The sequence below is a fragment of the Salvia splendens genome, chromosome 3 (assembly GCF_004379255.2).
Source record: "Salvia splendens isolate huo1 chromosome 3, SspV2, whole genome shotgun sequence".
NCBI classification, from domain to species: Eukaryota; Viridiplantae; Streptophyta; class Magnoliopsida; order Lamiales; family Lamiaceae; genus Salvia; species Salvia splendens.
In genome coordinates, this window is record NC_056034.1 from 7,829,519 (window position 1) to 7,850,814 (window position 21,296).

At 39.2% G+C, this 21,296-nt stretch overlaps 4 protein-coding genes and 1 pseudogene across 4 annotated transcripts; 3 read left to right on the forward strand and 2 right to left on the reverse strand.

The window, feature by feature from the left end:
- Window positions 1-1,359: 1,359 nt before the first annotated feature.
- Window positions 1,360-2,657, reverse strand: LOC121794686 (WD repeat-containing protein RUP2-like). Its single transcript, XM_042192966.1, has one exon. It carries the CDS (start codon window positions 2,576-2,578, stop codon window positions 1,556-1,558), a length of 1,023 nt encoding a protein of 340 aa, XP_042048900.1. The 5' UTR covers window positions 2,579-2,657; the 3' UTR covers window positions 1,360-1,555.
- Window positions 2,658-4,849: 2,192 nt separating this feature from the next.
- Window positions 4,850-7,125, reverse strand: LOC121794688. The gene is made up of 2 exons (XM_042192968.1): window positions 6,852-7,125; window positions 4,850-5,245 (listed from the first exon to the last, which is right to left on the reverse strand). Exons 1-2 carry the CDS (start codon window positions 7,041-7,043, stop codon window positions 5,171-5,173), a joined length of 267 nt encoding a protein of 88 aa, XP_042048902.1. The 5' UTR covers window positions 7,044-7,125; the 3' UTR covers window positions 4,850-5,170.
- A 379-nt stretch (window positions 7,126-7,504) lies between these two features.
- On the forward strand, window positions 7,505-9,684 carry LOC121794687 (annotated as a pseudogene).
- Window positions 9,685-14,784: 5,100 nt separating this feature from the next.
- Window positions 14,785-17,259, forward strand: LOC121794689 (membrane steroid-binding protein 2-like). The gene is made up of 2 exons (XM_042192969.1): window positions 14,785-15,188; window positions 16,710-17,259. The coding sequence occupies exons 1-2, from the start codon at window positions 14,875-14,877 to the stop codon at window positions 17,104-17,106; spliced, it is 711 nt and encodes a 236-aa protein (XP_042048903.1). The 5' UTR covers window positions 14,785-14,874; the 3' UTR covers window positions 17,107-17,259.
- A 646-nt stretch (window positions 17,260-17,905) lies between these two features.
- On the forward strand, window positions 17,906-19,021 carry LOC121794548 (fasciclin-like arabinogalactan protein 21). Its single transcript, XM_042192752.1, has one exon. The coding sequence runs from the start codon at window positions 17,964-17,966 to the stop codon at window positions 18,927-18,929; it is 966 nt and encodes a 321-aa protein (XP_042048686.1). The 5' UTR covers window positions 17,906-17,963; the 3' UTR covers window positions 18,930-19,021.
- Window positions 19,022-21,296: the final 2,275 nt, after the last annotated feature.

A 21,296-nucleotide genomic window follows, 5' to 3' on the forward strand; every position in this document is an offset into this window, starting at 1 on the left:
ATTGAAACCTGCCCCAAACAAGCAAACAGTGCCAATCTTAAACTATTCATGAAATTGTAAAACATAAACAAACAAAACGGCTCAGAACACTTATACATTACAGTTCACACATCGTGCATTATATAATCCATAACATGCATTACCTAGTACAATTTGGTGCATTATGTGTATCGGCTTAAACTACTACCCTAGCGACGCTGATAACTAAATCATAGAAGAAGGACTGATACTCGTGTACTTTAGTTACGGTTGCGTTGCTTGAACCATACTACACCTTAGCCCCAAGGATTGCTAAACCCTTGGGGAATAAGTGAAACGTGCCCCAAACAAGCAAACAGTGCCAATCTTAAACTATTCATGAAATTGTATAACATAAACAAACAAAACGGCTCAGAACACTTATACATTACAGTTCACACATCGTGCATTATATAATCCATAACATGCATTACCTAGTACAATTTGGTGCATTATGTGTATCGGCTTAAACTACTACCCTAGCGACGCTGATAACTAAATCATAGAAGAAGGACTGATACTCGTGTACTTTAGTTACGGTTGCGTTGCTTGAACCATACTACACCTTAGCCCCAATGATTGCTAAACCCTTGGGGAATGAGTGAAACGTGCCCCAAACAAGCAAACAGTGTCAATCTTAAACTATTCGTGAAATTGTATAACATAAACAAACAAAATGGCTCAGAACACTTATACATTACAGTTCACACATCGTGCATTATAGAACCCATAACATGCATTACGTAGTACAATTTGGTGCATTATGTTTATCGGCTTCATCTATGGTGCACTAAATAATTTAAGCATTGCAGCGTGGAATGGGGAGAGAGAAAGAGTTTAGCGACGGAGTAGGGAGAGAAACACGTTTGGTGGGTGTGATTTTAGAAGATAACCGCCAAGATCTTCAAAGGAGAAAAACATGGAAGTTACCATAACAAACAATTTAGTGATTCCCTCTTTTATCCTTTTCGGTTTTTTAGTGTATTTAATTTAATTGTAAAAGCCAATAATTTAGGCCCTAGGATCTTGGAAATAAACGGCTGAGATGAAGAAGGAGATTTGAGAAAATATGGAAAAAGGATATGAATACATCCCTATATATATATATATATATATATATATATATATATGAATGAAATATGGAAGAAGACATGTGATGGTTCAAAACATATGAAACAAATTTATTATACATTATGGAGTAGTACATGTTTTTTTTTGTCTTATGAGGGGATGTGAAAGTTCATGTGGTTAGCTGCTCCAGCCAGCGAACAAAAAGATCTATAACTAACTACAATTTGGTATATGTCATCAGTCATCCTAATCATAAAATGATACTCCTAGTAATGTATATATGCACTTTTATTTGTGAATGATCGGAAAACAAAATCAACAATCAAGAATGAACAAAGCAAGGAATTTGCATTGATATATTGTTACTCATATCATATGGATTAAAATCAACTCTGTTTTAATCTACGCTTTAATTTGCTAAGAAAAGGTAAGATTAAGCCATAACTCAATCCAAATTTGCAGTTAATCAATCCCTTGGTCGACCTTCAAACACCTTCAACACCCCATCGGAGCCACCCGCCACTAGCGTGCAGCAGTCCCCAGCCGTCTGCCGCCAGCACACGCTGCTGACGAAACCTTGATTCTGCTGCGGCGCCGCGTCAAACCCGCATGCCCAAATCGGGTCTCCCCACCTCCTATCGTAGACAAAAACACGGTTATTCTCCGACCCACAGCTCAACAGCCCACCGCTTCCTCTCCACACCGATAACCCCACAAATCTCCGGCTGTTGACGTGTCCTCTATACCTCCGAATAAGCCGACGATCCTCCACATGCCATGTCATCAAGCTCCCGTCGATCGAAGAAGAAACTATCGTTTCCGAATCCATAAACCTCGCGTAGCTCACGGCTTTCTCGTGCCCCTCCAATACGAAAACCGGCTCGGCTGCCTTCCGCACATCGTAGCCGTATATTCTCCTGTCCGCGCATCCCAGGGCCACGGTCGGACCGCCGAGCGGGTCGAACTCCACACAGCAGACCGGGCTGAAACCCGCCCGGTCGGGCCGGACCGCGGCCACGGATGTCCCAGCATCGCAGCGCGTGTCCCACATTTGCATGGTCCCGTCGTCTGAGGCGGACGCGCCGAGGGAGGGGTCCGCGGCAGAGTAGTCAATGCTCCAGACGCGCCTCCCGCCGTGCTCGTCGCGCTCGAAGACAGGGAGGCGCCTCTCGAGGTCGTACTCCATGACGACGCCGTCGTAGTCTCCGGATCCGAGGAGGCGGGATCCGGAGCGCGGCTTCCACTTGAGGCTGCTGAGTTTGGCCGGTGTGTAAATGCAGTAGTCGCATCCCTCTTTTAGTATTGGAAGGTTCGCAGCGGTGTAGATTCTGATTTTGCGGGCGATTCCGCCGGTGGCGAGGAGGGAGTTGGTGGGGTCGAACTCGAGGACGCCGATGGCGTCGGAGGAGGGGGAGGAGGAGGAGGAGATGACGGCGGAGAGTTTGAAATCCCAGTCGCAGCGGGGTGTATCAGCGGAGGAGTTTTTCATTTCCCATTCATATTTTTATGTGGAAGTGGAGGTGGAGGTGGAGGGTTTTCAGCCAATCATAAGCGTTATCCATGCTTTGAAAATTATAACTACGCTTATCGTAGTTAGATTACTTCACCTATTTATATCCTTTTTTAAAAAGGGTTGATGAGGTCGTCTGTATGACTGTATGTGGCAAAATTTATATCAACAGTTAATAGTACTACATTCGACTTGAATGTTGAAATAATTTATAGTTTGCGAGTATTATCTAAAATGAACTCTACGTATGTGTATTTGTATATAAAATAATTTATGTTGTATATAAAATAATTGAACATAAATACAGCTTATCTTCATATGTACTACTAATTATATAGTCTTCTGGTCCCAGGAATACAATGAAAATTAGAGAAAGTGACGATTAAATGGCCACGACGAAAGACATACAGACACATAGCGAGAACCACTTTATTCCATTTCGAGCATTTGGATTTTTTATATATAACAACATGCCAACGTCTCTAGTAAACCAAACTCATCGTTGAATACCTTCAATTTCTTTTTTTAGAAATTAAAATGGAGGATAATATTCCCCAAAAGGTTATTTATCCGGCTTATTTTTCTAATACAAGTGTAGTTACTTCTAATTTGCTTGTAAATTCCTTGATTTTCACTAAGTTTTAGTTTTGCATATTAACTTTAAAATCCATTTATAATCAACAAACTATTAATTGTTCTAGTTTTGCAATCAACCAACAACATCTGGTTGTATTATGATTAATGATTTCATTTGTTGGTAGACAAAATCTCTTACATTTAATTAATACGAGTTGAGGCGAATATATCATCCCCAGAGCTCCCACACCCCGGCCTGGTATAGCCGAAGATGTATCTGAGTCAATTTCTCAAGGAAGCAATCTCATATTTAATGCACACAAAAAGTCACTACTAGTTGATGAAATTTCCACTGTCACGGCCGAGATTTAATATAATCTCTTACTTTTAATTAACACAAATAGAGGAAGAGGCTAGATTAGATCTTTGGGCCTGCAGGTGAAAGTAGTTATGAATCGGTATTTATTAAAATGGGTGTTATATAAGTGGCGGATGGGCAACTGAAAGGGTGGTTGCTTTTGTACCTCAATTCGGTATTGTGGACAGCCCCAGTCCGACGTGGCTCAAGACAAACCTTATATCTCAATCCTAATCTTCACTACAATATGTCGTTATTTAATAATTTTCTTTTACTTTCATAAAAGTGGTGTTATTAATGTCATTAAAGTATGGATTGCGAATTGAACACATACGCCATTTAAAAAAATATATTCAGAGATCTTGCATGAGACGTGGCTAGCTAGTTTGTGAGATATTAATATTAATATTCATATTCATATTTAGTGCTCGCATAAAGATTACTATGGCGTTGCCAATGGTGGTGACTGTAGTGTGTACTATAAAAACAGTTGTCACTTGGTGTTGAGGTTGTATGAGCATAGTATCGGGTATCGAGTTTGTATATGTGCTAGTTGATATGTCTAGTATAAATTCAACTAATTCATATCACGCTTACCAAAAATGTGCATAATCTATCTTGATATTGAGCAGTTCCAAAGGTGTGCACGCACAATTCTGGTTGACCTGGTATGAACTGGTTGAATTCTTAATGTGCGTACTAAAACTGTGCACATCCGCCTCCGCCCATGATATTGCACGTGCTATGAATTCAGACAACTTATATAGTGTCTTTTAGACATGTGCAATACTCGACACTGAGCACCAATTGATACGCATGTTATGAATTGGTCATATTTATGCTAAAACCCTAATTTTACATATTTGTTGTGTTGGTGACATGAAAGTATTCGTAAAATAGATCTGGAGCGCCATTATACGTGAACTGCAGTATCATATGAACAACGATGTGCATATGAATCGGCGATGAAATGTAGTTTCACCCTAGGACGACTCGTTGGAGAAATATCGACAAGACTGTCTGGTGGCATTTTCCCGATTTGATGCATATATATGCGTCCTGCCCTATTTGCTTTGCACCATTGCATCGAGCTCCCCAATCATGGCACATATGACTTCCTCCTATGTGAATGAATTGTCATTGGATGGATTGTCCGATGCGTTGTCCAACGAATCAATGAATCCGCTTGGATCCACAAATTTAGGAGAATTATGTGAAGAAAATTGATGAATTGAAAGAGAGATAGTAAAAAAAAAATGGATAAGGATTGATATGAGAAATAACAAATGATGGTATTTATAGTTGGCAAAATTGAATCACTGAATAAGTGGACCATTATATTGGAAGGCCACAGCCCACAAGGAAAATACAATACCAGTACAATAGAGTTTAATTTCGATTGAAGGGTACTGACTTAAATTTCTTCCACGAAATCTAGTCAATCTACAAAGCGAAGCAACAATGTTATTTATTTTCCACTTTCTTTCCACATCACATAAATAAAACTAGAATCTAAAACAAGCCAACTCTGTTTGCATCTGAAACTTGAGATTTTCGGAATATCACGAAATGAACAAATCCAGTAATTTCTTATTACATGCCCATGCGAGGGGAAAGAATTTTCCTCTTTCAAAGAACTAATAGTCCTTGTTTCCAAAATTTTTGCACCACATCTGGGAGGGAATTGGGCGCACAGGAAGATGTGGACGTTGCTGCAACAAATTAAAGGTACAATAAATCACTTTGAAATTACTATACATAAGCTGCATGTATAATCGTAAACAAGTAACAACTCATCTAGACTCAGAAATATCTATCAAGCAACTGACGATGGACGTTACAGTCAATAAACTAAACCTAACAAACCCCATACGACAGGAAATCAAATCTAGACAAAGAATATACAGCTGTCCAGTAAAGTGTATAACAAATGCTAGTGCCATTTTTTTGTGATCTGTCTAAGGTCATGCGCACAGGTGTGTTTTTTGCAGGAGACAATTTTGGTAGCAGAATTTTGTAAGTAAGAGTATATCTTCAATATTATATTGTGTGAACATACAGATACACTTATAACTCAAAAATAATCTAAAAGCTGCACCATGGTCCTAAGTACTGTAATAGGATGAAAAACTTCATTAGCTGGGGTAAAGAAATCATTCCCAGGGTTAACAACAAAAGCCTAAAATAACTTTCTGGAATGTTCAAAACCCGTGACAACATCCAAACAGAGACAATTTAATGATGTTTAAATGTTTTGAGAAAAGTATACTTGTACACACTTCTATAGCTCATGCAAAAGGTTTTTGTTCTTGTCAAAGCTGCAAGTCAACAGGTTTGTGAAAGTTAACCTCCCTTAAAGTATTTTAAATCAAACAAATAAGTCTCATATTAACTTTATCTGTCGACCAATACTAACTCGTGACACAAGTTAAAGCATGCAGATTATGACCATAAGACACTACTGTGCTTGAGGCCTTCCAATAGGACCAATACAAAGATGTATGTTTTCAAAGAAAAAACTACTTTACTCAGAAGACGTTGCCTCTAGGTAACCGTCAACCAAAACTCAGATGGTATTTATAATAGCATTGGGTCCAGTTGAAATTCCAACCTTGATCTTAGATAAGCTCTATCATACAAACACTTTCACAACTTATAAGCTCTTAAACCATTGCATTCTATAAGCTCTTGAAACATCTTACATCTCTCTAAAATAAGCTTAGCCAAACACTCCCTAAGTCGCTAACAGACCATACGGTCCATATCATCGTAGGAATACAAGGCAAACTCTCTAACATACTGTATGAGGTTTTCAAAAGATGCATAACAAATTAAATAGGATACACGAGTCAATACGGAGTTTGGCATACACAACCACACTTTATGATGCTGCATTTCTTTTGAACCCTTCAATCCCTCCCTCACCCCTTTCTCAGCCAAAAAAACAGAAAAGAAAAAGAACTTCCTGGTTTCTATTTTTCATTTCCTCTTTCATGATTGGATGCTAAATAGTGATGTTTTCAACGATTCAACCCTCAGAGATCTGAACTTTAACAGAAAATGGATAATGTGAACTAGCCAAATGCCCAAAGCTGACGGTAGATAATCCCCAAATCACACACACGCCTCTAAAGCACCTATATTAGGAATGCACAGATCGCGAGAAGCAGACAGGCCGCAATAGCGTAAGCCAATTAAATGAAACAACGGAAAACAATCATAACTGAAAAAAAAACCTACATTCAGTTTGATAGAAGAGTAGAAGGATTAGAAAATTCAGCAGCAAAATCAAACTCGTCTGGCATTGAAGGTGTGTACCTCAATCTGGGCAGATTTCATGGCGATGGGGATACAGATCAGGACGATGCCGGCCATGGCGACGGCGGTGTTGCGCTTCCAGTGCTTGGGGCGGCAGTTGGCCCCTCCCGTCATGCTCCACACTTTGGCCCTGAAATCTCCGCCGTGTGCCCCATCTGCGTGGTGGTGGTGGTGGTCTCCGCCGCCGGCCATCTTGCCGTTAAACAAACTTTCTTGGTGAGTGGAGACTGAAATTTCTGGCTTCGGCTGAGAAGCGTTGCCTTCTGAGATCCGGGCCTTTGCTGGATTTGCTCCTCATAATTCGAGTGAATGGGCCTCATTTTTTTATAACGGGCCGTAGTAAACAACCCAATCAGTAATGGGCTTATATCATTATAAAAATTGGAATCTGAAGTTGGAAGTTGAGAAATTAGGAGTAGTATTAATTTCGTTATTTCTATTTTTTGAATTTTAGTTTTAAGTATGATATTTTTCTGAATTATGATTATTTTGGTTCGATTAGAAAAAGACAGTTCAAAGAGAGTTACACAAACAGAGAAAGTAAATAATAGGAGTATTGATTAGAAAAAAAGTGCAATTTAATTTAAAGAATTATTGGTGAAACAAAAGTCAGAAGCAACAATTGTCACAACCGCTAAATACAAAATAATGACATTTGGGTGCCTGTTTTTTAGTGCGTCAGATAATCTAGGTGTGTGTGAATTGATGAATGAATGGAGTCGAGTTGATGATTTCTTGACCACCTAGAATCTGATTCTTTCTCCTAATCTAAGTTTGCAGAACATGACTGCCTAAAACAGAAAAACAAAATTACTCACTTAATAAATATCCCATTTCAGACATGATGTTATCATTACAATAAACCCGCATACACGCAGATCCCTAAAATTTAAGGTACTCCTTCAATATCTCTCCATCTTTTTAATTGCTAACTTTTTTTCATCTGGATTTTTGCATTTTCTTGGAATGTTGGTGATTGGAGCAAGAGGTGGAAAATTGCACTTGTCTTTGTGTGTGAGCCGAGATTCTTCTTCTTAACAGAAATGAAATGCTTTCATCCGATTTATGTATGATTTGGTGTTTGTTGTAGTTTCTGAGTGGTGCTGTGTGTTCATTTTCGTCTAGTTCTTCTGTCTTAATTTGGCTCCTTCAATTCATGAATTTCTTTGGAATGAGGTTTCCTACTATTTGCTATAGAATTAAGATAATCTTTATCCCTTTTCTTTTCTTCTTTTTCCTGGTGGTTCATATGTGCGCTTTGAAGATATGATAGTAATTGGAGAAAATGAAGTTGGGAATTTCTTATTCTGTAGCAACTTAAGTAGCTCTTGTTGCATATTGTATTTGTCTCCCCAAATGCTTCCTTGTTGTGAGTTAGTCTCATTTTGCTCTTATATCTTGAACAATCTGTTGAGCTACTGTGATTGCAATAGGTTTGAGGTGTTCATTTGCTTCTTTGAAACTCCAGTTGTAACAGAATGCTTCATATGAAGTGATGAATGGTCTTGTTTAATTCTTTTTAAGGTTGGTGATGTTGCAAGCCATAGTTGAGGATTTTGTGAAGCGTGAATCATGGAGGATGAGTATTCTGCTATCAGAAGATGGGAGGACATGGATATTGATATCTTGGTGAAGATTTTCCAAAGGATGAACATCTATGAACTGATCTCTGGAGTTGCTCATGTTTTCACACGTGGAGAATGGCTGCCTGTGACCCTTTGCTCTGGAAGACCCCTGACTTGTCATTGCTAAAGTCGAACTTCATCAAAATCCCACTGGAGCCATACGTGTATGTGGATGGTCGATCTGATAAAACATTTACGCGTGTTTTGAAGATTGCTCTGAATCTCAGCCATGAGAGCATATTGACCATGATTTTCCATTTTAATATGTATGTCAGCGACAATCAACTGACATATACGGCTAAAAGGTAAATGACGAGCTATATACTGCTGATATTACTGATATGATCTTATCATTCATGAGGTGAAATAGCTAATTATAAGACTTAACATTCTGCATCTTTGCTTTACTTAGTATCTGACTCATATATATCTTATTGGAGATACCGATAATTAGCAGATCGTTTGATTCTCACTATATCCGATTTGGTGATCTGCATTGTGGGTGCCCACGGCTCAAGCGCCGGGTGATGCCTGCGTGGAACAGAATAAAGAAGACAGGCATATGCCAGGCCGTTAAGATGTGGGGAGATCTGGGGTCACCCACAATGCCTAGCATATCAAATCCCCCATACCTAATGGAGGAGATTTCGAGAAGCTGCAAGAATTTTGCACAACTGAAAGTGATGGGACCTTGCGACATAAATTTTGCATCCACGCTGGCTCAATATTTGCCAAACCTAAAAGTTCCGAGCCTCCGTTGCTCGGTGCTGTTCAAGGATGCTTTGATCATAATCCTGGAGAGCATGCCGGGACTGGAAGTGCTCAACATATCGCACTGTCTGCTCATGGAAGTCCCTCCGCAGCCAGCGCCTAGGAGAGTCCTCAAAGCATTGGACAAGTCTATTCTAGAGAGGGCAAGCAAGCTGAAGAAGTTTGTGACGTGCATGAACGAGTCCTGCACGATGTGCCAGAGGACGAGGGGCTGATAAGGTGGTACAAGTACGAGGAAGATCTTTGGAGAGATGACGAAGTGAGTTCTCTTGCCATATAGAACTGTACTGTGTAGTGTATAAAATGTAAGTGGGGAGTACTGTGGTTGACACACCAAAACTGAATAAGAATATATGCGCAGATATTTGATGGTAAATACAAGCCATCTGCAATTGACTACTAAATTAATCAATGATCATCAAGCTTTCAGCACTAAATTTTGATTTTTTGATATTCATACTAATTCAATGCTATAGCTTATACTATGTAAATAGAAGGAAAGGGCCAATCTTGATCGAAAACTGTTGGAAATACAAAACATAAATGGCTGCCCCCTACTTATTATAGTGGAAGTTCCTAGAGTACATTCAATGTTGTATTGTTCCTAGCAAAGTAGAGTTCCAAGTCTCATTTATTTTGTATTTGAAGAGTCTCAATATCCCTATAAATACTAGGGTGATGAGTAGTTCAAAGACAACAAACATTTACATAAGAAATATATCTCTACTTCTATCTTCAACATGTCTTACCAATCTTGTTATGCCTCTCTCGATTACCATCTTTAAGATGGTATCAGAGCAGGAAACCAACAAAAAACCTCCAATGGAGGTAAACCAAATATACACTCTCGAACTATTGATCGAGACAATCTCAAATCTAATTGATTTGTACAAATTCAACACAAACCAAAGCCAAAATTCCTACTTGCCGAAAAACCTCGGCGTAGGATCGAAATGCACTGCTGCAGCAACACAGGCGAACAACCGAAGGAGTAACGTGTCTGCAGCTCCACTCGTTACAGACAGCAGTGTCGTCGACGACGGCGGCGGAAACAGCACATGTCCAAAAAACCCGCATATGTCCAAAAGACCCAAATAACACCCCCAAGTCTCAAAAATTCTGAAAACAAACCCCAAAATTTTGAATTCTAGCCCTCAATTACTTGTGCAAACACTTTCCAAGCACTTGCTTACTCTTCATCCTCCAACATAGGACCCGAAGACTATCACTGGATCTTTGACTGTGGGGCAACCGACACCATGTCCTTTGATGAGTCGGATTTCCTTGAAATTACCCAATCCACAAAACATTATGTCCAAACAGCCAATGGGGAGTTAGCACATGTGCAGGGGAAGGGCACTATCATTGTCTCACCAACTCTTCGCCTCTCAAACTGTCTTTATGTTCCGTCATTATCCCACAAACTCTTATCTGTTAGTCATGTCACAAAAGACCTTAATTGAAAATTACTAATGCAGCCTCGGTTTTGTATGTTACAGGATATCAAAACGGGGATGATAGTTGGGCGTGGCACTGAGCGGCATGGACTGTACTATGTGGATAAGATAGCCCAACAGAGTACTGCGATGCTGACTCACGGACTGACTAACAGAAAGATTTGGCTCTTGCATCGCCGGTTAGGACACCCATCTATAGGATATCCTCACCTACTCTTTCCTGAGTTAGTTTCATCTTCGTATGTCTTCAATTGTGAAACTTGTGTATTGGCCAAAAGTCATAGACATTCCTTTAAATTGAACAACACTAAGGAAAAATCTCCTTTTGTCTTAATTCATTCTGATGTGTGGGCCCGGCCCCGGTTACTGGGGGACAAGGGTTTCGGTATTTTTTTGCTATTTATTGATGATTTCTCTCGTATGACTTGGATTTATTTTTTTGAAAACTAAATCATAAGTTTTTGACAAATTCACTGAGTTTTACAGTCTTGTTCAAACCCAGTATAACTCCAAAATTCAAATCCTTAGATCTGATAATGGAAGGGAATATGTGAATTCTAAGATGCAATCTTTCTTCTCCGACAAAGGCCTTGTCCACCAAACCTCTTGTGCATATACACCAGAACATAATGGGGTAGCCGAGCGAAAAAACCGATATATCCTAGAAATCACCCGAGCTCTCTTAATCGAATCCAATATCCCAAAATCCTTTTGGCCAGAAGCCATCGCTACCGCTGTTTACCTCCCAAATCGTCTTCCCACAGGAATCCTCAACTTCAAAACTCTCCTTGACATCTTCTCTTCCATAAACTCGATCCCGTCCTCCCTACATCTCGATCCCAAAATCTTTGGTTGTACAGTGTTTGTTCACATTTCCAAACATGATCGTGATAAATTCTCACCTTGTGCAGTCAAATGTGTCTTCTTGGGATATGGAAAAGATCAGAAAGGTTATCGTTGTTATGACCCTTCAATAGATCGCATGTACACCACTATGAATTGCGACTTTGTTGAGAGTGAATATTTCTATAGCCAATCTAGCGGTCAGGGCGAGAGTGAATCGAAAAATTTGGGATGTGATGCCCTAAATTGGTTACCTCTTTGGGGAGAGGGAAAATACACAAACTGACATGCCTAGCCAGAACCCTGTCACAGAAGTCGGTCCAACAGAGGAAGTTAGCGGTACCTCCGAGCAGTCAGACTCCCTAGAACATAACACGCCGCTTCAGGACACTACCGAGCTATCTGACCAGTCTTTGAATCCTGAGGTAATTCTTTCAGATCCCGATATTGGTAATTCAATTGAAACATCTTACAATGACATGAGCCATGCAGATGAGTTGTGTATAGAACAAAAGACAGGGCACTATGAATTACCCCATAGAAGCATGAAGAGCGTTCCTCCAAAAGGATATTCGCCAGATTGGAAAGAACGGAAATCTCGGTACTCTGTTGCAAACCTAACACAAGGGCACCTCGCTAAAATGGCAAAGGCATTTGAGGCTGCACTTTATGAAGAAGAAGAAGAAGAAGAAGAAGAAGAAGAAGAAGAAGAAGAAGAAGAAGAAATTCCACAGTCCTTCGAGATGGCGATGAAACACAAACATTGGAGGGAAGCCATGAAGAGAGAAATTGATGCCTTGATAAAAAATGAAACATGGGAAAAGTGCACTCTACCTCCAGGAAAGAAACCAGTAGGATGCCGTTGGATCTTCACCATAAAAAGATGTGCAGATGGTTCAATCGAGAGATACAAGACAAGATTGATTGCTAAGGGATATACTCAGGTGTATGGAGTAGACTATGAAGAAACTCTCCCCGGTGGCCAAACTAAACACTGTAAGAGCTCTTCTATCTGTTGTTGCATGTAAGGAATGGTCATTATATCAGTTTTATATTACAAATGCCTTTCTACATGGAGAACTTGAGAAAAAATAAGGAAGTATACATGGAGGTTCCCCTAGGCTTTCACGAAGGCTTTGGGAAAGGGCAGGTTTGCAAACTAAGAAAAACCCTGTATGGGTTAAAGCAATCCCCCAGAGTGTGGTTCGGAAGATTTTGCCAGGCAATGGTCAACCAAGGATTCAAACAGAGTCATTCAGACCACACGCTATTTATAAAGAAGATGAACGGAAAAATGACATGTCTAATCATATATGTTGACGACATGATCATAACTAGAGATGATGCCGAAGAAATCCAAAACCTGAAAGAGAATCTTTCCAAGGAATTTGAAATGAAGGACTTGGGAGATCTGAAGTACTTCCTAGGAATTGAAGTGTTGAGGTCAAAACACGGAATATTTCTAAGACAGAAAAAGTATGTACTGGACATGCTAGCGGAAACATGTCTACTAGACTGCAAGCCCGCCGAAACTCCAATGGTGCCCAACCATAGACTGCAGATTGTGGATGGAGCTAAGCCTACAGACCGAGAAAGATATCAACGGTTAGTAGGAAAACTTCTTTATCTTTCTCACACTAGACCGGATATCACATAAGCAGTTGGAGTTGTCAGTCAATTCATGCATCAGCCTCAAGAAGACCATATGGACGCCACCATGAGAGTAGTAAGGTATCTTAAGGGGACAACCAATTACGGGGTCTTCTTAGAAAAAAAAGAAAGACTTGGAAATTAAGGGGTACACCGATGCTGATTGGACAAGCAATCTGGTTGACAGAAAATCCATTGGAGGATATTTTACCTTTGTTGGGGGTAACTTAGTCACTTGGAGGAGTAAGAAGCAAAATGTTGTAGCTCTATCTAGCGCTGAAGCCGAATTTCGAAGGATTAAAAGTTACTTAATGGAAATATTATGGTTAAGAACGTTGTTAACAGAAACTGGCTTTCCACCTACTCGGAAAAGTCAACTTTTTCGTGACAACAAAGCAGCTATCAGCATCTCAGAGAATCCCGTACAGCATGCCAGAACCAAACATGTCGAAGGTGATCGTCACTTCATCAAAGAAAAACTTGAAGGAGGTATTGTCGAATTCCTGTTCGTCCGATCTGAGTAACAACTTGCAGATATACTGACCAAGGCACTCAGTCCAAAAGTTTTCAAAGAATTTCTTGGCAAGTTGAGTATCGGAGATACCGTTGCTCAACTTGAGGGGGAGTGTTGGAAATACAAAACATAAGTGGCCGCCCACTACTTGTTATAGTGGAAGTTCCTAGAGTACATTCAATGTTGTATTGTTCCTAGCAAAGTAGAATTCCAAGTCTCATTTATTGTGTATTTGAAGAGTCTCAATATCCCTATAAATACTAGGGTGATGAGTAGTTCAAAGACAACAAACATTTACATAAGAAATATATCTTTACTTCTATCTTCAACATGCCTTACCAATCTTGTTATGCCTCTCGATTACCATATTTAAGTAAAACCAATCATCACTTCTTAAATTAATTTTTATCGTATTGATTGGATTTATCAAAGATAAATTAATAGTCCGCGATAAATAAAGTAAATTAGATACCGTAAAATAAAAAAACTACTCGTCTCATTCTATTACAAGTGACACTCTCCTCAATATTATTCTTTCTTTTATTTATTTTCTCTTCATTTTAATTATTTATTAATATAATTTTTTTAAAACATATGAAAAAAGAAATATTTCATTTCTAACTGAATAAAGAGAGTACTTAGTAGTACTCCATGAGCCAAGTGGAGTACCGAGATAGTATAATCGAACTATTGATTCCCGAACTCGAGCTGTAATTATAAATTAGTACTACTACTTATTCATTTCTATTATTATTAAATGAACTACTCAAATATGGGGTACCTTCTTTAATTGCATAAACTTTTCAAACCTTTTAATTCATTTGGCCAATCCCCATGCCTAGTGGTCCATGTATATTTGAGGTTTGACTGTGTGAGCCTCTAATTTCTTTTGAAACAGATTTAATATTGGTGTGAATTAATAAAAAAAAGGCCATTTACTCTTTTTATTTCATTATATCAAATTGAAATTGAAAAGGAAAAGATTGGAGTAAAAACAAACTTAATTATACTGATAAACAAAATAAAAATTCAGCATTGGATAATATTTCTATAAGTCAGATAGTCCAAATAGCCGACTCAATTAGTAGCACTCGTCGCCAAAGCTTTCCAGTCACTTTCTTACCCACCAACCATCATCTCCCTCTCTCTCTCTCTAGAGCGCAATGGCCCTTCAATTGTGGGAGACATTGAAAGAATCGATCACCGCCTACACAGGGCTATCTCCGGCTACTTTCTTCACGGTTCTTGCTCTAGGCCTCACGCTTTACTACGTTGTCTCCAGTTTGTTCGGCTCCTCTGATGGCGGCCACGCCCATGACAGGTCCAGAGGCTTTGAGGAACAGATGGAGCCTCTTCCCCCTCCTGTTCAGCTTGGTGAGATCACCGCAGAGGAGTTGAAACTCTACGATGGCTCTAATTCCGAGAAGCCTCTACTCATGGCCATCAAGGGCCAGATCTATGATGTCACGCAGAGCAGGTCCATCTCCTCCCTCTTCCCCTGTTTTTTATATACTTTATTCCTTTCCGTTTTATCGAAATTTCTGTTTTGGTGGATTTGATGTTGCTGAGATCGGTGTGCTCTCAATTTGTTACGGTTTTGAACTGATTTTCTGGCTTGTGGTGTGTATTTGCTAAAGAGGAGGGTTTAGTGAATTCCCTTTGTTCTTTATATGGCTGACCGATTGATTCCGTATGTCTATTTTTTGTTGTTCCATGGTTTAAATTCTCACTTTTGAGCTTCCTTTTCTTCTGGATTCTTGGGAAAGTGATTGAACTTTTTTGGGGTGTTTTTTCCTTCCCCATTTCTATGCAATTGTGCAAAAAGATTTACTCAATAAGATATTTTGAGTGAGTATTTCCTAGTCGCTGTCTCAATGAATTTTATTGCTTGTATCTTCTAGCTTTCCTCACTCTTAACGACCAAAACAGAGAAGTTCTTTAGAAATAAAAATATGCTATAAAAGTTTATACTCGGTATTCTGTTTGCTTAAGATACTGTTCATATCTAACTAAAGTTCCAAAGAAGAAGATAAGTCAATAGGTCAGTACAAGTCATTACCTTTCTTGTAAGGTTCATGAAGTGTTCAATCTTCTTTTGCGCCTATAAATGTTTGTGCAAATTCAGCGAGGACTGTGCTTGTTCCTCAAATCGGGTAAGGTGAGGGATCTGAAGTTTCCCTCTTTAATTCCTCGTTTTGTTCCATCTAATTGGATCTTGATTGTTGCAACTTATACTACCATTTGATATCACTGTGTTAACAATTCTTCTACTCAGCAATCTAGTTGTATAGTATGTATATGCCATATTCTACACTTATAACATAAAAGCACTGATGATGCTCATCTTTTATTTGCTATTCTTAACTAGTGGTTATAATAATTTCCTTTGTCTAGTTACTCTGGATTAGGCACTTAACTTGTTTGTAATTGCTAAATCAGCAGTATTTCATCTTATACTGCCAATTATCAACTCAGCTGAGAGAATCACTTGACTCTATATTCAATTTGATTGATAATTACAATTAACTATTTTTCTGCCATGCTCCACTACTCTGCCAGCTTGTCGCCACCTATCTAACACAAGCTAACATAGCTTATACGTTGAACGAGTGAAGAATTCATATAATCAACTCTTGGGAGACAAAATGAACTCTTAAGTTGCTGTTTGCCGAGCATTGTGCAAGTGACAACATAGATAGATACTAAAATTCACGTATGATTAGTGAATAAGACTTACCTACTTTGGAACTTTGCCCACTGTGAGAGTAATCCTTTACATAAGTAGAATAGATGCTACATGTCATAATTAACTATTGAGGTCTGCAAACACTGGTAAGCCAACATTGCTGTCACTTCTGGTATTTTACATGATGTATCAATCCAGTGCTTCTTCTTCTTAAGGAAGCTGGAAGTGGAATTTTAGACCCTATAAGTACAAGTTTAAATTCAAAGTGTCAAATGCTGAATTTGTGTAGTTGGGGTCATTCTATGGTTGCAGGATGTTTTATGGACCTGGTGGACCTTATGCATTGTTTGCGGGGAAGGATGCTAGTAGAGCTCTTGCAAAAATGTCATTCGAGGATAAAGATCTTAATGGTGATCTTACTGGGCTGGGCGTGTTTGAGATGGAAGCTCTGCAAGATTGGGAATACAAGTTCATGAGCAAATATGTGAAGGTGGGAACTGTCAAGACAACCGTGCCAGTAACCGATGGTGCCGCCCAAAGTGAAGCAACCGATACTTCTCCAAGTGATGCTGCTAAACCGGCAGAAGAAGCTGCCGAGGGTCATGTTGCTAAACCTGCTGAAGATGGTCCATCGGAGACTGCTGCTCCTAAGGAAACTGAGGAAACCACCACTGCTGCTGCTGATGTTGATGTCGAGAAAAAGGAGTGAAATACTATCAATATGTTAATGCAAATAGGGTTGAATGATATACTTTACCCTTGTTTACATCATTTCTATCTTATGACAGCCCTTGTAGATCACAACTTGTCTATTTTTTTTTTTGGCTCAATAATGATTTGAAGCTTATGAAGTTGGGTTTTATACGCCAATTTATTCAACTATTTAGGTTCCAGTCTTTTCTTATTTTTCCACTGCGAGCTAGAGGAAAAGGAAAAAGGCAGAAATGCTAAAAGGCTCAAAATTACAACTTGCAGGAAAGGTTGCCCACACGAGAATTTTGTGATATAAGATTCAGATTCCATTTGTGGTGTTTCAATTCATAATACTGTATATATTACTCCATAAAAATAAATTTTAAGAGTAATATACTACTAGTACTTAATAAATTTGTAGTAATACAATATAATCGCTACTTATTTGAAATTAGAATTAAAAAAATATTTTACTTCTGCATTTGTTAACTTAATAATTCATTTTTATTTAATAAAAGTAATAATAAAATTTCAAAAATATTTATATACTCTAATTTAGTGCAATAAATTATTGATAATAAATATAAAATTAAATTTAAAGAAAAATAAAAAGAATATGCTTAAATATTGAAAGTTACAACTTTGCATGGAGTAAGATATTGAAACTACTGTCAATTACTACTATTTCCACAATTGGTTGTTTTCTCAAATAAAATTAGTTTTACTGTATCTTTTCATGCTTTCCGGCCCTCTAAACAACACATAAAAATCCCAGTAATTTGAATTCAGTTTTTACGATTGATATTTCCTGGTTTTGTGCCATCTTTTTAAGTAAAGCGCCGAAAGAGAAATATTAGCAGTTGAAAATTGGGAATGGCAGCAGCGGAGTCATCGTGTTCACACTGGTGGCACGCCCCTTTCTACCTGGCCATGTGTTGTACCCTCGCTTTCATGGCCATCTCCACCGCTAGATACTACCCCTCCACCAACCCCCTCCCCACTCCCCACGCCCTCGCCCTCAACGCTTCCCTCGCCCTCCGCCTCCACGGCGGCTTCCACATCACCGCCACCCTCCTCCAAATCTCCCCAGAGCTCTTCCTCTCCTCCCCCCACACTACCCTCTTCGCCATCCAAGACTCCGCCATCTCCCTCCTCTCCCTCCCGCCCTCCTCCATGCGCCACCTCCTCCGCTACCACGCCGTCCCCGCCACCCTCCCCATGTCCGCCCTCCTCAAGAAACCTCCCGGTTTCTGCCTCCAAACCCTCGCCGCCGACGACACCCTCGCCATCACCAACTCCACCAATTACACCTCCCTCACCATCAACCACGTCTTGGTCTCCCACCCCGACATGTTCCTCCACGGCCCTCTCGCCGTCCACGGCGTCTCCGCGCCCTTCGACGCCGCCTCCAGCCAGAGCAGCAAAGGGGCGGTGGAGTGGAAAGGGATAATCAGGGTTTTGAGCTCCAATGGATTTGTTTCATTCGCGATCGGATTGAACGCGGTTGTGGATGGGATTCTTCGAGATTACGCGAATCTTTCCTCCGTCACCGTGCTTGCGGCGCCGAATTTTGAGTTTCTGTCTTCGCCGTCGCCGTTCTTGGATAGAATCGTGAGGTTTCACATTCTGCGACAGAGATTTAGTTATGTGGAGTTGAGTGCGGTGGGGAATTCATCGCTCACTACATTGCTTCCTGCCTCTCATCTCCACATTGCTAATTTTTCTCCAAATTTGGCTCTAAATGGAGTCCAGATTACTAGGCCTGACATCTTCTCCTCCAAGAACTTCGTCGTTCATGGAATTTCAAGGACTTTTCATTTCGACGATTTCTTTCACTAATTCCTTCTTTTTTCTTTTTTTTTTTAATAATTTTTGCTCTGCTTGTACATTGTAAAGACAGAAATGTAGATACGGAGATTGCAGTTTTTGACTTGTTATTCATTTCATTTTATTTTAAGAGTCTGTCAAATTAATTCTGTTGTCTTACAACTGGTGCTCCATATCTTTTTAATCAGTATTGTTTCAATATCCGTACCAGATTCAGTGGTACAACACATTCTAAAAAGAACACAAGATTATCAGTTGACCAAGTAAAACGTGAGGGTGAAGAAGATAAACAAAGATGTCATTGGCCTGTCTGTTCAAGGAAACCATGTAATGTCAACCACTTGTTTATGCTATTTTTTCAGATATTCCTTGTGATTTGATACTAGTATATTAATATCAAATTTCTAAAATTAAATACTTAATGAATTAATGTCACTGCATAGTTGAATTGATAAATGGATATGACCAACTCTAAGATTAAATCCACACAAAACTTGCACAGAAAATGACACTGGGAAGTCTCTTAGATTAGTAGGCTATATATAATTAGGTCACGCCTGCAACAGAGTTGACCTCAAAACACCATCCAAAAAATTCAATTACTGTGTTTTCTCAATCTATTCCCATTTAGGAGCGCTTTAATCTCATCAAATTATAATGTCTTGTAACTGCTGCACTAGATCACTATAAGAGGAATTCAAATAATAATGATTTTCCAAAGCAATACATACAATGTGGAAAAACACAAAGTCAACTACTAATTATTTTATTAACAGTTCACGACGTGAAACCATTGTTTTCTTGAGCAATACTGTGGCACGCGTAGAGACGTTGCTTCTCATCCCTGCCTCTGACTTTCTTCATATATGTATAAAAAAAAGAGGGTTTCTTTTGCTATAAGTAGCTCTACAAAACACCATTTGCAGTTCATCTTGTTTTAGTTAAGGATCTTCTTTCTTTTAAAAAATCATTCGGATATGAGAATCCAAACTAGTTCGACTTTGTTTCTCATATTCATGATTGTTTCAGCAGAGTTCCATGTTTCCAGTTGCAGAGACATCAACCATGCTGCAAATGAAGCAAGAGTGAGGGCTAACTTTTATTCCACTTTTCTTCGACACTTCTCCGTTGTTCCTCGGTACACAGCCGAGAGCAACAAGCTGCACGTGGTATCGCGAAGGCTCGTCCCGTGTGGTCCGAACCCACTTCACAACTGATCTTGCCAATCATCCAAGATAGCTCTCAGTCTTTTTCTATATCTGAATATTGAAGACATAAATAGATACAGATTTTATTCCCTTTTGTTATTTCATTCAATAGATTGGATAATGTTGCAGTAGAACTCTGAAATAAATATCGGGAGTTTGTTGAATTCTTTGGATTGTGAAGAATCATTTATATTCTGATGATGTGTAATAGTTAATGAATTACAATTAAATACTACATATACATGAATGTTACTCCTTTCAAACTCGATGTGATGTAAATTAACAGGCCTATTATATGCAACTATTTAATTCAAATGGTTTTTTCTTGTTTACTTTACTTCAGTAACGTGAATATCGTGAAGAAATCAAGCTTCACAGCACAGTTTATATTGCTAGAAACTTGTATTTATCTAAAAAGGGGTTGACTTGGAAATATGCTACGCCTCATGTTGCCAAAACAAATTATTAGCCGGAGAAAAAGAATTAAAGATCATTTTTTTTCTTGTTATGAAAAAACTGGAACAGTATTGATATTGCGTTGAAGACCCGCAAATTACAAGGCTATAAGGCCATCCGCAACGCTATCTCTTATCCGTCTCTTAACCGGCTCATCTCTTCACTATTTATGGGTCCCACTGTACTTTTTATCTCATCTCTTAACTAAGAAACAACACCTGCAACCCTCCATCTCTTAACCGTCTCTTAATCATCACATCCCTTAACTATTCATTCAATTTCCTTTTTTTATTTTTTTCCAACAAATTCAATTAATAAAAAACACACTTCATAAAATAAAATAAAAATACAACTTAAAATTCAAAAAAATAAAAAAAAAAACACATAATTAAAATCCTAAAAAAATAAAAATTACATAATTTAAAATACAATTGTATAGAAATTAAAAAAACTACTCCGCTGGCGAATCATCTCCCGAAGGCGGTGGCGGTGCACTCAAGCTACCTAGAGGCGGAATACCAATTTGTCTTGCCATATACTCAATTCCAGCAAGATGAGCTTGATATTGTGGAGGTGTCATGCGGGAAGTGTCCGCCATCGTGGCGGTCAAGTACATGGACAATAGGGTGTTCGAGCCCGAGACCGAGACCGAGCCCGAGCCCGCCAGGCTTGATTCTCCTCGGCCCCTCCTCCCTCTAGCCGCCTTCGGGGGAGT

Coding starts and splice junctions, on each gene's coding strand:
- LOC121794686 (XM_042192966.1), bottom strand. CDS start 2,578: ATGAAAAACTCCTCCGCTGATACACCCCGCTGCGACTGGGATTTCAAA.
- LOC121794689 (XM_042192969.1), top strand. CDS start 14,875: ATGGCCCTTCAATTGTGGGAGACATTGAAAGAATCGATCACCGCCTAC. Junction 15,189..16,709: donor TATGATGTCACGCAGAGCAG/GTCCATCTCCTC, acceptor CTATGGTTGCAG/GATGTTTTATGGACCTGGTG.
- LOC121794688 (XM_042192968.1), bottom strand. CDS start 7,043: ATGGCCGGCGGCGGAGACCACCACCACCACCACGCAGATGGGGCACAC. Junction 5,246..6,851: donor TGAAATCTGCCCAGATTGAG/GTACACACCTTC, acceptor AATTTGTTGCAG/CAACGTCCACATCTTCCTGT.
- LOC121794548 (XM_042192752.1), top strand. CDS start 17,964: ATGGCAGCAGCGGAGTCATCGTGTTCACACTGGTGGCACGCCCCTTTC.